At 42.4% G+C, this 16,556-nt stretch overlaps 1 protein-coding gene across 1 annotated transcript in view; it reads left to right on the top strand.

Annotated features, from left to right (window-relative positions):
- Positions 1–15,536, top strand: part of RANBP17 (RAN binding protein 17) — a 349,817-nt gene extending 334,281 nt beyond the window's left edge. The window contains exons 26-28 of the mRNA XM_069484213.1: positions 9,544–9,642; positions 11,478–11,605; positions 14,306–15,536. Coding sequence (XP_069340314.1) covers positions 9,544–9,642; positions 11,478–11,605; positions 14,306–14,402 — 324 coding nt within the window. The 3' untranslated portion in view covers positions 14,403–15,536. The remainder of the gene's footprint in view (positions 1–9,543; positions 9,643–11,477; positions 11,606–14,305) is intronic.
- Positions 15,537–16,556: the final 1,020 nt, after the last annotated feature.

Here is a 16,556-nt window from a genome sequence, read left to right as displayed (position 1 = left end):
TGGCCTCCCATTGCTAGAACAGGAAGAAAGCTACACCTTCTTGGGAGAAATCAGATGGCCCAGAGCTCCTAAAGGATTGCACCCTATGGAAAATGGTTAAACCAGCAGTTCACCAGCACATCCCTGTCAGAAAGTTTCATTCCATTTTAATGGCACTCCATTTCCTGCAGGATAAAATCCACAGTCTCCACACATATTACTATGCCCCTCACAAAATCTGGCCCCTGCCTACCTAATTACCCTCATCTGCCACTGACACTTCCCACTCCAGGTCCCCCCAGAACTGCTCCTCATTCCCCAAACACTTCTCCAAACCTTCGCACCTGCTTGCCCTTCCTTCTGCCTGATTACCTGTCAAACTTTGCTTATTCCCTACAACAGATTGAAATGTCACCTTCTTCGTGAAGCCTTCCCTGCCTGGCCCCCACTTGTAGGCAGGGTTAAGCAGCCTCCCCTGGTCTCTCAAAGCCTCCTGTGCAGGCTTCTGCTTATGGCGCTTACTAGACTGTACTCTCATTGTTTATGTACTGTGTATCTCCTCCCCTACCAGACTGTGAGCTCTTTGAGGGCTGGGACTATGGCTTCTTCCTCTATACATTCCCAGAGTCTCACAAAGAGCCTGGTGCAAACTAGGTGGTCAGTAAATGTTTGAATTTATTGAAGAACAAGGTTCTATTCCCAGCACTTAGTCTCTACCATTCCTTGGGCCTCCTATGTAATTATTAGGGGAAAAGAGCCTGCAAATCTCAGTAATAACTTTGAATCATCTTCCCAGCCTCTTGGCCAGCACTTTCTATGCCATTTGGGCAACTATGAATAAAAACCTTCAAGTCTGAAAGACAACATGCCATCCTCTGTGGTTTAAATGTAAACTCTAGGCTAGTCTTTAATGCAAAATATTTTTGAGGGACCCCATGAATTGTTCACAAAAATTTTTCCCCTTACAAAAACATGTTGAAATGATAAGTAAAATAATCCTTCTCTGATGGTTATGAAGATTTTTACGTACATCTAACCAAATCCCTTCAGGAAATGAGAGAGAATCTAGTGACGGATGAGAAGCAATGAAATGTTGAACATCCTACTATAGGGCTAATATATTTATTATGAAATACAATATTCATTGTGCTCTGCTTTGATGACCACATGAGATACCCTCGTGCCATTATGCCTGTGTTGTTGTGTTGTGAAATACGATATTCATTGGGAAATGTTGTGAAGACTGTTCAATGAAGTAACAAGTTGTTTCCCCAGTCCTTTCCTTGACTTTGAATGGCTTCTGTTAGAGTTTACTTTATCACTGAAAATTTAGTATAAATATATGCTTATAGTTCTCTCTGTCATGCGTATATATGTACACTGCTTAGAGTTATTTCATTGCTACTTATCCCCAAAGTTAATTGTTTGTATTGTTGAAAGCAGCCACCTAAACAGCAGCCACTTCTCCACTACCTGTGACATTTCTGGGGCAGTCTGGCATCCTTCCTTCTCCCATCTGAGGCCATGTTCTTAAAGCTCTGAATTTATCTGCAGCTTCAGTATCTTTCTAGGATTATGTTTCTTAGAATTCATTGACTGGAAGAAAATGGGATAGGCCATCAAGGATTCTGACTATTTCTCTCTGTCTCTGCTACCACAGCCACGTGAGGCCCTTGTCGTTTTGAACTTTTGCAGGAATTAGCTTGCCTCCAGGACTTATCCACTATTGCCATTCTCCAGAACCGAACTGATTGTTCGGTTCAGAACTCATCATGTCACTTCCTTCTTAAAAATTCTTGGAAGGCTACCCCTTATGTACTGGCACAAACTCATTTCTGTATTTAGCATGGCATAAGAGGCCTTTTATAGCCTGGACCTAGCCCAGTCTTCCACTCCTTGCCCTCAGCTCTACTCTCTGCCACTCTAAAGGTCTGTCTCAACAGCCTCCTATACAGAGGCTGTTTGTTCCTCAAACGTGCCAAGCCCTTTCTCCAGTGCCCTTTCTCATTTTATTTCCTCTTCCTAATATATCCTTCTTCCCAGGTGATGCTGTAATTTTAAATTTTGTCACCTGTCCTATGAAGATATGACAGAATCATAGCACTTGTGCCTTTATTAGTCTCTCTTAAGCTTGTACACAAATTTGCTAGTCTGGGGACCCCCAGAGGCTGGTATAGGCCATTAGAAGTTCTAGAACCTGACTACATGACGGTCATTCAGGTAGTACCATGAACTAGAAGTAAGTGGCACTTGAATAAAAATTAGGGGAAAATGGCTTTGGAGTTGAAAGCTATTCTTCAACATACAGATTTTGCCCAATATTCCTACTCAAAAGAAATTTAGATGGTGTGTTTGACAAGTAATGCTTAATTTTTACATCAATGTGAGAAGTGTTCTGTTTGATGTTGGCAAGGTAAGAGTGAGAAAGAGTTTCCCAAATAGTGCTGAGTAGCAAACCCTGCAGCTTTCCAATGCCCCAGGTTTTCTGGTTTTATTTTAATGCAGCAAGCTGCTTTATGAGATCTGCAGCCACTTGAAATATGATTTACTACTCGTAAAAACTTTCAAATGGATAATGAAGATTCAGGAATGAGACTCACAGTGTAGTATAGTCAATTTTGTTGCTGTTGCTCTCCAGTACATCTCTGCCATTGAAATGAATTATTTATTATAATTTATTTCAACCATGGAAAATAAAACCGTTTTCGTTGTGATGTGTGCTGTAACATCCAGAGTAGACACATTATGTGCAGTACTCTCAATTAATTAGTCCTGAAGTTTCATTCTAACTTTATCTTCTTTCTTATAAGCTAGGAGACTGGCAGGTAATTCTTTGCCCAATAAACTATGATTAAAATGGATGTTTTGAGAACGAGGGGTAATGTTTGTAATGGAGAAAATTGAAACAAAAACAAAACTAGGTTTTGTTTTCTCTTAGATTTTACAGTGGTTGGAAGAGTTTTTAAATATTTGAGGCAATTTATCACTTGGAGCAAAAGCATCTCTTAACTTTCTGCAATGAGGGGGTGGCAGAGGAAGGCGCAGCTAGTTTAGATGGAAGCATGCAGTGTAATATAGGACCAAAGCCAGCGGAGTTTACTAGTCCTGAGGTGCCTTTGAGGTAAGAAGTTTTTTTTATTTGTTTGTTTGTTTGTTTGTTTAAGAGCAAGGGTAGCATTGTGGAAGGCCATGTAGTCAGGACTCCCCAGTGATTCCAGGGGAGAATGAATAGGTCACCCATAATTGATTGCAGTCTTGTTTCTTTAAAAGAGAGGCTCACCTCATCTTCCATTTCATTTGACTTCTCTTTTTCCATTTAAAATGCAAAATACTTCTATTATGAGGCCATAAAAACACGATAAGCACGTAGGAATGTGCTTGATATGTATAGATACTTAAAAATTTAATGTAACTTAGATGGTAGGGCTTAGTTAATCCAGGCAGGAAAATATAACTAAATATATGCTTACCTGTCCATTATGTTCATTTTTCATAGCATTCCACTAATATTGCATAGGTAGACAGCAGACGAAGAGAAAGATTGATTCCTTTTCCCTAAAGATGGCTAGTATCTAATTTGAGCGGGATCACATTTCAATATCTGCTGTGCATGTGGCCTCAGGAACAGTACGTGGTGATGACAGAAACTCCCTTACTTCCACAAGCACTAGAAATCTGGAAGCTTTTCCTCCTTCGGCAGCATTCAGATTCTGCCTGATCCTGGGTCTCCAACCAGGGCGTGGGGCTTAGGTGAAATTGCTCTGGAGATGGGGAGAAAGTTTCTGTACTTTTTCAAATCCTACTATACTATCCAGACAATCATGTTTTTTTATTTTTGTTTTTTTTTTGAGACCGACTGTCTCCTTCCTCTCTTTCTGGCTTTCCAAAAGGCAAATTACATGTGCCAAAGGATTCCTGGGACTTAGAAGCAGCTCTTGAGAGTTTGATGCATTTATTATTGGTTACTCCTCAAAATATCACCAACTCATTGCATCAGAATCAAGGACAATCTGGCTTGGTCAGAAATACAGATCATTTTGTCTTCTATCCCTTTTCCCATTAAAGCAGACACATTAACAAATTAAGATTAACAGATTAAGGCACCCCATCCTGCAATGCATACTCTTGAGCACAGCCCTGATCATCCTTTCTTTGTACTCTGTCCCCCACCACCAATTCCTTTCTATGTCTAGGCACAGTGATGCTTTGTTGCGAGATCTCACAACTTTTCTTTGGTCTCTCAACTTTTCTTTGGTCTGTCTTCTTGATCTGTCCTTCCTTTGTCTAAACCAAAGCCTCCTCAGGTCCTTCTTTGGACAAGACAGATTACTCTTCCCCTATTCCCATTTTCCATTTCTCTGATCAGCAAACAGCAATTTGCAGTACAACTAAAACATCTTTCAACCCTGAGCAAAGAGGCTGGGATAGAGAGGGAAGAGCCGGAGTTCCCTAAATATATTGCAGATTTGATCCTTGTAGGACCAGGGTTCTTATCATCATTTCAGGCTCAGTTTTGTCTTTATGATACAAATGGGGAGCAGGAGGGCATAGTTTAAATTTTTTCTCCTACTTCTTAGAACTTTATGGAATATTTTTTAGTTATATTATTCAATATATTTGAACATTAACAATGAAAAGTGTTCATTTTATAGGGAGTATTATAACTCACAGGAAATTAATTTACTAATGTTTTCTATGACGTTAATTTAAATTGGTATGTATGTGGTATTCTTAGTGGGAGGGAAACCATTATTTTTATAAAAATGTTCAATGGACCATTTTCCAGAGACAGTCTATTAATTAAATCTGCTGTTGTTCATCTTGAGAGTCTAAAAATACATTAACCAAATTTACAAAAGCTTTAGGTGGGAGGCAGGAAGGTCTGCTGAGAACACCCCAGGAACCACTGCCTTGGATTCTAATCACAGGAATTTCAGTGGCTGCCTGACTCATTACCAGGTGGCAGAGTGTCTGAACGGAGAAGATACACGTGGGCTACATACCTAAGAGGTCCACTGAAGGAGAAAAATGAGCCATGCCCAGAAATGAGCTTTACCTCTCACACCATCAATCCTCCAGAAGTCTATAGTAGGAGCCATACTGCCTCAGTCACCACTGCTGGGGGTCTTGATCCTCACTCACAGACAGCAAGAGGGTGGCGGGTAGCTGGTTGGCATGATGCACTCAGGCAGACCTATGCACATATCCTGGTTTGGCTTCGCATCCTGGTAGCTGTGATACCTTGGGCAAGTTACTTACTCACTCAGGACCTCAGATCCTTAATCTATAAAATAGTGATAATATCTACTTCTTAGGGTTAGTTGAAGATTAGAGACAGTGTATGCAAGTGCCTAGCAGAGTGCTGAGCACCCAGAAGACTCTCCATAAATGATAGCTATTATTATTGTTGGGCAGTGAGAAAACGCATCAGGCACAGTTGACTCTTAGTTGGAAGTACTTGTCATTAGAAAAGATGGTGCCTAGGCCTTTGGTTTTGCAACCTGAAAGCCCCCACCAGGGCTCCCTCCGCAGCTAGCTGTAGGGACGACAGCAGTGGCTTAGAAGAATTCTCAGACTCTGCACACAAAAACAGGATCCTTGGAAATGGACAATGTATTAATTTAGATATTTAACCATTTCAAGTTTTAACCATAGATTGAGGTAAGAACTTCTCTGTTTTCTGTGCAGTGCCTGTTCAGCTTTTTAGTTCTTTATACTTTAGTTTTTGATACTTGATTCTTTTCCACTCATTTATTCATTTATGTATTCACTCTTTCAGTAGCTATTTCCAAAACCTCTGATGTATGCCAGTTGCTAGGGACTGAGGATACAAAGAAAAAAGTCACACGAGGTCCCCGCACCGCAGGAGTATGAAGACTGGTCTCCCTACCCTCCCGCCCCAGCGCTGTTGCAGTCATCACCCTGTACTCACTCACTCTGGCCTTTTCCATTCTTTTCAGCCTCTACTCATATCTTTCCAGCCATCCTTCTCTATCCAGCTACTAGACCCACTGAGCTTCCAACTTCCTTAGAAAAAGTACAGACTCACTGTCTAGCAATAAAGCATTCAACACAAACCACATCTTTGCTTGTTCTACTTCAGTGGGGGATAGAACAGGAAGGATTTGAAGTAAGCATTTTGTTACCCCTTGCTGTAGATAAAGTGTGAGCCAGCATATTTGGGTAGGAAAGGCCACTTTGGTTTGTTCTTGTGTTTTATATCCCATTTTAGGGTAGAAGAATAGGAGAGGAGCTGGGGAATGAACAGAGATATAGATCGCATAACATTGCTTTGTCTTACTTTTCCAGGTCAGATATTTGTAGGTAATTTTGTGTTTTGTTTAGAATTATTAACACATGTTTTTCAGAACAACAGAAACACTCTTCCTTCAAAATCCTTACTAAATACGTGTGCCAGACCACAAATAGAGATGGATTCTGGACTGTTTCCTATTTTTTTTGTTGTTGTTTTGTTGTTTTAGACTGCAACCCTTAATGAGATTAAGTAATTGTGAAGAGACTGTAATCTCATTTATCTGTTTTTAGTCAGGACATGAATTGGGGTACTTCATTGGGCCATGAAATTCTGTTGGGTTAGGCTAGGATGACAGCCACTGTTGCAGTAAAGGAACGTTATGTTGAAGGTCTGCTATATGGCAAGCACAGTACAAAATGCTTGATGTATATAAAAGAAGTCATTCCTCACAGCAGCCCTTCAAAGTAGTTGTTATAGTCCTTCATTTGATATGTAAAGAAATAAAGGCTCAGAGATGTGAAATGACGTGCCCAATGTCCCAAGTTAAGTGGCAGAGCCAGAAAATTTGGGCTCAGTTCTCACTGGCTCCAAAGCTTATCCCTGTTATACCATGTTGGTTTCTCTTCATAGAGGTAAATGTTTTACAGACTCCTGCCACATTCTGTGGGAAGGATGAAGGAGAATGAGGAAGCACCCAAGGCAGTGTGGAGTGTAGTTTTCCTAAGTGGACCAAGTCACACAACTCCCTTTCCCAAATGGGCCCTTCCCTGGTTTTGCAGAATAGCTGCTTAGGATAATGCAGTAGATAATGTATGTGTTTTGGGACATAGGCCCTAGAAAATGTAGCCTAGGTTGGGCAAATTTGCAGTAGCTATTCCAGCCATCGCTGTAGCAATGCTGAAGTGAGTGGACGTTGAAGGAGTGGGGCCTCAGCTCACACAGCCATTCCTTGTACCAAATACTGATGGTGCCTTGTGACTCGTTGCAGGCTGGGATGGTGCAGTTGCCTAGAGCTGTCTCCTTTCAGTGTTCATTTATTTGTGTAGTTAACCACAGAGAGCCTCCCCCCTAGAGATTTCATATTACCTGGGAAAGGATTCTGTACTTAAGCATTTCACCCAATATTTCTTCCACATGGGAGGTCCTCCTCCAAAGGAATTTGTCCCATTGCTTGGGCTGTTTTCCCATCCCCTACTCAAGGATTATTAGAAAAAAATAATTCTAGAAATGGATGGCCATGTCAATACCATTTAAGCAGATTTGCTCACTAATTTCCATATTTCCGGAAGAGTTAAAAAAAAAAAAAATCACCCATTTTAGCCAACTTTATTTTTAGAAAAGTATTTTATTCAGACATCCCCTTACTTATTACAGACATAAATACATGCATTCAGACAAATGAATACACGGGAGAACCGTATAAAGTAATTGGCACATCACTTCAAGATGCTTTGTCAGTTACTGGAGGAATTTGGTGCCTCTGACTTTAATCTTTTCCATTAAAATATCCATTCTGCCTTCAGATTGTGAAGCCCATAATATTTTAGACTGTCTCTATGGATCTGTTAGTTTTGCTTGTCAGTTTAATTTGTGGCTCTGTGACTTTGGTGATTGTGCATGGAAACATGTGTTCTGCAAATGATGTTCAACGTGCCAGGCTTAAGATCTAGCCTCTCCCCAGGGAGAGTGGACATACAATAAATATGGAATTGGCAGATTTCATTTGCATCCAGCCTAATTGTTATGATGATGATGTATGGAATGGCAGATGTTTAGAGCTGCAAAGGAGCTCATTACTGTTATTATATACCTTAAATGTTTATAACACTTTTTATTCTTTGTAACACATTTTATATACACCATCTCATATGATTCTCAGAGCTTCCTTGTGCTAGATGATTATTTCCCTCTTTATAGTGAAACGAGACACAGAGAAAGAGGTTCGGTAACTTGCCTGAGATCACAGGGTAAATTGAAATGCAAAAAATGCCAGAAGACAAAACCAAATGTGTCCCAAACAAGCCAGGTCACCAAAGCCCAGTTAGTGCAGTGGCCTTTGCCACATAATTGCCATTTCCCTTGCTCTCCTTTGGGGAAAGGAGCTATGGGAATAGAAGTGTTTAGAGGCAGAAGGTAAAGAGTCCAAGAAGCAGAAATTGTATCATCAGGTCCACATAAATATTTGACTGAAACCCACTTCCCAGCCACTTGCCTGTATTATTGCAGCAGCCTCATCCCTGGCTTCCCTCCTTAGTTTCACCTGCACAGTACACATTCTGCATGTCCCTGGATGGATCTTTCTTAAATACAAATCTGAGCATGTCTTGCCTTGGCTGAAAACCCACCACTGGCTCCCCATGGCCATAAGGATGAAGTCCAGATTCCTCTGGCACTGGGGTCTTACTTCTGGCCCAACTCTTTTCTCTCCTGCCACACTGAGTTCCTTACCATTGTAGAACCCATTCTGTTCATCTCCACCATCCTCTTTGCTGCTTTCTCTGCTTAGGACACATTTATGATGAACTCCTTAAATGTTACTTTTTCTGTGCAGTCTTCTGTAACTTCTCCTCAAGGACCCAGAAGCGTCCCTTCCTCTTCTGCATGCCCACATCACTTTGCTCAGTTCTGTTTCCTGTTATTTCTCTTCTGGGTGGTCTCCCCCAGAAGGCTTCAAGCTACTTAAGGACAGAGTTTGTGGTAAATGCATGTATTCTCTTATCTCCCCTGTAAGTCTTACAGAGTTTGAATTTAAAAGAACGGATGAGTATGTACATGTAGGAATAAATGAGTGAATGAATGAATTAGTGAATGAAGAATGAGTGAGAAACATTGAACAGCCTGAGCCAGTAGGAAGCATGATGTTCCAGGGTCACCTGTGTGGAATGTGTCCCATTCCTCCCTCCCTCCCTCTCTTTCTCAAAGGGGCCATGGAGAGACGTTGCCCCTCAAGGTGAAATGAGAGGCAGACAGGGACGTGAGTCAGGCCTTTTCCTGGTGCCCTAGCATAGAGGAAAGCACATCAGGGTTGAGAGGCAGGGACTGATCCTCCTGGCCCAATGATCTCCGACTTCTGCCCACCCAAAAGGTTCTTACCAAAGCTTTCGGTGGTGGAAACTCTTCCACAGGGAGCTGGGGGTCTTTGTCAGGAGTCGCTACAGGCAGCATTATAGGCTTCCAGATTCTAGGCTGTTTGTCCAGGAAGAGCTGTTAGCAAAATGGAGGGGTAGAAGCTGAGCACATCAAAGGCCTGGGATGAGAGAGAACTCTGAGCTCAGGCATCCCAGTCTTCATGTGACTCTGTCTTCCAGATGATGTCTGTCCTCATGAACACCATTGTCTTTGAAGACTGTCGGAACCAGTGGTCAGTATCCAGGCCTCTCCTGGGGCTCATCCTGCTCAATGAGAAGGTGAGTGTGATTGCAGGAAGGTCCTGGGACGTGGTCCCTGGGAGGAGGGAGAAGCTGGATACCAGGCTGAGCCGTGATGAAGGACGGAGGCACAGAGCCAACTGAGTTGGAGCTGAGACTCTGAGAACTCTGTGGGGACACTAAATTCTCCCAGAAGACCCTTACTCAAAGGTCTCAGATCCTTCTTGGGTTAAGCAGAGGCCTCAAGACGAGCTCTTCTGGAACCCACAGCCCCCACTCACTGGGTGGGTGGTTTGCTCACTAGTATTTCAAGCTCACCCTCTCTCCCCTCCCCACATTGCCAGGGAATTCTGAGCAACAACCCTTTTGCCTCCTCCCTTGGCCTCCTTGTATATCTGGGATACCCATTGCCCTAGATGGAGGCAGCAGCAGCCTGGCAAGAACTCCTACACAGAACCAGCACCCTTCCTCTGGGAACACACGTCTCCAGCTTCTTAAGTGCATTTGCCCCCCTGAGCTGCCCCCCCGAGCCTCTCCAGCTTCCTCTTGAATGCACCCCTGTCTCCCCAGTAGTCAGTAGGAACAGTGCATTACAGCTTGGGAGAATGAATTGTCTATACAATAAGATAGTACTGGGCAAAAAGACAGTGAGATTAGAGGCAGCTGCATGCATTAAAATTCAAACTAAAATCCCAGCCTTGGAAGGAAACTAATAGAAGAAGAAAATATATCAAAAAGAGAAGAGCTGTCTCATCATTCACCTGTGCTGAAGTATCCAATTTTAGCCACATTCAATAGCACTGTCATTCATCTTCCCTCGGTGTTATTGTGATTTAAATCCAAGCTCTATAAAAGAGAGCAGTTCTTTTAAAATGATTGAGAGGGAATAAGGGCAAATTCAGTGTTTAGAAAAAGCTTATGACATCACAATATTATACTTTACTGATGGAGGCAATATTTCATGGTTTGGGATGAAAAACTAATAATTTTCTATTTGGTGTGAGTCACTGCATCATTATAAAAGGGAAAAATAAGTAGTTTTGTGCATTCCCAATCTTGTTCAGGAAGACATTGTGGTTTAAGTATAATGCCTCTGATATATAGTATTTAAGTATTAGTCTGACTACATATTAATTATGTGTGTTTTTGATGTGAGCTGTTTTAATGTATGATGGAAATTAAATATCATGCTTTTGGGGCTTGGAAGGATAAACACATGACTGGTAAAATATTGTCTTTGCACTGAAATTAGGCTGTTTCCACTGATTAGGAGCTGTGTTTAGCATCAGAGTTTGTGTTTATATAAAAGCCCACAGACCCCAGCAGAGAAGAAGGGGCTGTGCGGGTATTTGTATCCAGGTATGACTGATATTTTTCTTAGTGCCAAAAAGCTCTCCCCAAACTAAGCAAGCCCCCTCTAGTACCCCGTCTCAGTGGAGCAGACCCATTCTAACCCACAAAGACAGAGACTTGGAGCAGAGCCTGGAGATGACTGAAGAGTGATTCACTGACGCCAGGAAAGATCTTGAGGCCTGAGGGGAGACCCTTGGCCTTGACTTTAGTCACCCACACTGTTCCCTGGGCATTTTTAGTGAAGTTCTTCCCTTCAGCCTGGGGCCCTTCCTCTCTCAGCCTTTCTGTGATTAGTGGAGATAAGAGTCAGGAAGAGCACGTGTTGTTTGATCCACAGAGGATGCAAGGACCCCCTCAGCCTAAGCAGTGACAACAGAACAATTATAGCAAGAGATTTTTGTGAAAAGGGATAATAGAATTTATGGTCAGGAGCATGTCTGTTGTTTAGGTTTTCTGTAAGGGCTTAAAGTTCAAATTGGACCTGGACAAAAATTTCTCTGAGCTATTCTGTTTCCCAACAGTATTTCAGTGAACTGAGAGCAAGTCTGATAAACAGCCAGCCTCTCCCCAAGCAGGAGGTCCTTGCCCAGTGTTTCAGGAACTTGATGGAAGGAGTGGAGCAGAACCTGTCCATCAAGAACAGAGATAGGTAAGCATTGCCCAGTAGGGCACCTCTGGGGGAGGTAGAAATTCCAGGTTGTTGAAAATAACTGGACTGTACTTAACACAGCTCATATACTGATGTGGCTTTTCTATTACACCTGTAATCCTAGACTTAATTCAGTTCCATTCTGTAAACAGAACTGGGTATTTGCATTCTTCTAAGCTTCATGCTAGGCACTATGCAGGGATGCAGAGATCAATAAAATGTAGCCTTTGCCCTTAAGCAGTTTCTAATTCAACAAGAGAGAGATGAAAAATAACAGTCATTGAAAAGATCAAAGGTGCCAGGTACAGTGGCTCAAGGCTGTAATTCTAGCACTTTGGGAGGCTGAGGCAAGAGGATCGCTTGAGGCCAGGAGTTTGAGACCAGCCTGAGCAACATAGTAAGACCCCATCTTTACAAAAAAAGAAATTAAAAAAATAAAAATAAATTTTTAAAAAATTAGCTTGGTGTGGTGGCATGTACCAGCCCCAGCTACTCGGGAAGCTGAGACAGGAGGATCCCTTGAGCCCAGGAGTTGGAGGTTGCAGTGAGCTATTATGCCACTGCACTCTAGCCCAGGTGACAGAGTGAGACCCTGTCTCAAAAAAAGAAAGAGGCCGGGCGCGGTGGCTCACGCCTGTAATCCTAGCACTCTGGGAGGCCGAGGTGGGCGGATCGTTTGAGCTCAGGAGTTCGAGACCAGCCTGAGCAAGAGCGAGACCCCACCTCTACTAAAAATAGAAAGAAATTATATGGACAGCTAAAAATATACATAGAAAAAATTAGCCGGGCATGGTGGCGCATGCCTGTAGTCCCAGCTACTCGGGAGGCTGAGACAAGAGGATCGCTTGAGCTCAGGAGTTTGAGGTTGCTGTGAGCTAGGCTGACGCCACGGCACTCACTCTAGCCTGGGCAACAGAGTGAGACTCTGTCTCAAAAAAAAAAAAAAAAAAAAGAAAGAAAGAAAGAAAAGAGATCAAAAGAAGGAAACTCAGATCTGCTGTGGAAGATGAGGTAAGGCTTCCTGGCATTTGAACAGCCACAGGCTTTGAGGTCAGACAGATCCCAGTTATACAGCAGTGCAGAGTGACTATAGTTAGCAATGTATTATATATTTCAAAGTAGCCAGAAGAGAGGACTTGGAATGCTCACCAACACATAGAAATGATAAATACTTGACGTGATGGGTACCCTAAGTACCCTGACTTGATCAATATGTATTCTGTGCACATAACAAAATATCATATGTACCCCATAAATATGTACAAATACTATGTATCGATAATTTTTTTTAAAAAAAGAAAGAAAAAAATTTTTATCCCTCCGCTTTGTAGTCTGTGTGGCAGTAAGGTAGTTAACTTCTCTGCATCTCAGTTTCTTTACCAGTGAAACAGAGATGATGATAATTGATTGTGATATTTAAATGACAATGTAGTAAAGCATGGTACCTGGGACATATGACCCACAGTAAATATTAGTTCCTTCCTCTGCCTGTCCTTTCAGAACGGCTGGTATCTCAGTTGTCAGTGAGCTCTCAATGAAAGGAACCCAGACTTTTCAGCTAGGCCTGAATTCATTCATTCAGTCATTTACTTCGTAAAACTTGATTGAGAACTACTATGTGCAGACATTGGAGATATCAGTGGTAAACCATTCAAGCTTCCTGCCCTGGTGGAGCTTACATTGTAGTGGAGGAGAGAGACAGTAATGAATGATGGAGAAATAAAATGTGTTCAGAAAAAAACTGCCTACACCGTCCTTTTATAAATGAAATGCAAACCATCAGTAGCCACAGTGTATCCTGGAGTTGCCAGCCTGGGCTTCGGTAATACAAGGCCCAGTCAGAGAGGATCTGCAGACATGTCTCTTACTATTCATTTCACAACCAGATCCTCATCGGGCACAGAGGGGCACCTGGGGAAACCCTAGGTGCCTTGGGGGAAAGTGCCTCCCCTAAGGCTTGGAAATTTTGCGTGCCACTTCCTAAGCTGCTCTGCAAAATGAAGTCAGGCAGCCCTCCTAGTGTAATGAGAGTGACGGCCAGCAAAGACTGTTCTCCTTGTGCTAGGCATTGCGTGCTCTTACAGCATTGTCCCAGTCGACTCAATAAATGCTCGCTTTCTACGGTCCTTGAGGTGGCTACTAATAATAGGCTCCAAGAGAAGAGGTTGAATATTCATCCCAGGTCACCTAGCTCATAAGTGGTAGAGCCAGTATTTAAACCCACGTAGTCTAATCCAGTGTTTTCTCTTTTTTAGCCACTAAATTCAGTTTTCTCATCTGTTAAATGAGGATTCTCATATCTACCTTAGGGAAGACTTGTGATGATTAAATGAGTTTATATGTAAACTCAATCTAGTGCTTGACACATAAACTTTGATTCTTTTCTTTATATTTCTTACCATCTATGTATAATTTGACTTTTTAAAAAATATTTTAAATTGTAGAACCACAAAATGCGCCTCAAAACGGTCAGAGTGGATTTGGAGTAGCCCTTGCTTTCCAGGAAGGGGCGAGGGGAGGGCAGCGCTGGCGGCAGAACAGTAAAGGCACTGCAGGTGGAGAGGAAGGAGTTCAGCCTGAATGGGGACGGGGCAGGGGAGGGCCTTCAAGGGCCTGAACTCCACAGTGGCCGTATCGTCCAGAGGGTCGCACAAGCTTGGCCTCCCTACTGCCCTCAGCCCTTTCTTCCTGTTTCCACAGGTTCACCCAGAATCTAGCCGTGTTCCGAAGAGAAGTGGCAGAGGCTCTGCGCAGTGATGGCAGTGCGGAACCCTGCAGTCTGGACATGATGAGCTGATCGTGCTGTGCCCAGCAGCCTTCAGCAAGAGAGTCTTCAAGGTCTGGGTCCCAGGACAGTGACGCTGGCTAGCCCAGGGGAATGTATTTTTCAAAACAGACAAACAGCAACAAAAGCCCTACCTTTTTATACATCTGGCCTAATTATAAGAATTTATAATAGTCACACATAATGTAAATTCAATCTTTGCTCTGAAAAGGCAAAAGATATGTTTTCAGTCTTTCTATTGAATATTATCTTTGTTTTCATAATGCTTTGAAAGGATGTAGAAACAATATTTAACCAAAGAACATAATAAACCAGGTTTGCACCTAAGCATGTGCTATTTAATGGTTCTGCAATTAAAGGTACCAGTTAGTTGGAGATGCAGCCTTCAACATGGATCCTGCACTGCGACAAATGCCAGTGGAACCTGTTAAATTAGCAGTTTGTTATGAGTCTGTAAGAGGCAGCGCTGGGGACTTTGGGCTATGGGCGTTTAGAAGGAGCCTGGGAGCGCTGCAGAGCGTCCCACAGGACTGCACACAGGCCTCTGCCTCAGCCTCGTCTGATAAAGTTGAGAGACACTAACACAATTAAATGACTTACAAACAACGTTTGCTTTTCACTGGCATAAATCTGAAGTGGTTCAGTCTAGAAGAATTAAGCTGTGCAATTACTGCCTGCAGAGAGATTTCTTTGGAAGGAGTCATGTAGCTCCAGTAAGAAGTTCCGGGTGGTGTCGGCACCCAGCCCTGCCTCCATTTAATTTTTAAGAGAAGCCAACTGTAACTAGTAAAATATGATATTTGAAGCAGCTCTGCCCTCTTGGTCCAAAACAGTTGTAAGTGCTAAAGTTCAGATTTTCAGGGGGTAAGAAACAGCTGGTTTCCATTCCTCCCCAAAGACTCTTATTGCTGTTGGGATTGTGACTTAACCCAAACCCAGAACATGAAGGCCTTTACAGTTTGTGATGTACTGTAACTAGGCTATTAATTTGAGATCGCCACTGTCAAGTGGTTTTTTTATGTCACCGCTCTGTTTTTATGGTTCAGGCTTATAATAAATATTGTGCCCTTTATTTCTGATAAGACATGAAAGCTTGGCCCTACTGTTGAACAAGAAGTAAATCCTCAGGCTCCCCTTATAATTTCATTTCTCGGACTAGTGTTTCTTGTAACCTTTCTTGATAGTTGAGTTTTACAACAGGCTTGTCCTATAAAAGCAGAGTCACCCAACTTTATCTCAAAATGTCTGTCTTCCATGTGTGAAGGAAATTAGAGGGAAATGTGTCATAGATAGGATTACTTCTAGTATTTAATGGAGAAATCAGCTTCGGCCTTATACCATGTTTCATTAGAAATGGGAAATAAAATTTTCCTTGAAAGGGCAAATTCTGAATGCTGTAAAACGTCAGCTATTCAGAGAAGTTTAACAAGAATTTCTATTTCTTGGGGGCTTATAACTACACACTCATCCCACAATGTGTTATTAGAAGGCCTATCCCATTCTGCACTGTTTTCTTTACAAATTCTAGGATCTAAAAGCACAGTATCATCTGCATTAAAATTCTCACAAGAAAATGACAGTGTGCACTTGCTCCTCTTTGCCACACTGCCAGAGGTCACCGGGTGGTTTCACACCAGCCAAGAAAGGCTCCACCAGACTTGGCCTTCGAGAGCTGTTCTCAGAGGAACCGTGGTCAGGCCTGCCCCCCCTGCTGACTTCAGCAGGACCTGTCCGTGGTGCTGGCCTTGCAGAGCACTCGGAGGGCAGCATGCATCTCTCGTGCCCTTTACACACGTTACCTCCCTTCGTCCTCACAACAGCCTTAAAGAGGTAGACAGCATTAGTCCCACTTTGCAGCTGAGAACACTAAGGCTCAAAGATGGTATATAGTTTACACAGGCCATACAGGCAGGATTTGAACCCATATCTGTCTCACTTCAAAGAAATTCCTGGCCTCTTCCAAGGAAGACATTTTTTAGAATGGTGAGTTGAAACCTGTTATATTTAGGTCGATTACCATTTGTTTTTCAGAACTCTACTGTTAAATAACAAATTATCCCAAAACTTAGTGTCTTAAAGCAACATTTATTATCTCACCATTTACCATCACCATATCTCAACATTTATTATCCTGACCTATTCCTGTAGGTCAGGAATTCATAGCTG

The sequence above is a fragment of the Eulemur rufifrons genome, chromosome 10 (genome assembly GCF_041146395.1).
Source record: "Eulemur rufifrons isolate Redbay chromosome 10, OSU_ERuf_1, whole genome shotgun sequence".
Taxonomy (NCBI): domain Eukaryota; kingdom Metazoa; phylum Chordata; class Mammalia; order Primates; family Lemuridae; genus Eulemur; species Eulemur rufifrons.
This window is presented reverse-complemented; position numbering and strand designations above follow the sequence as displayed.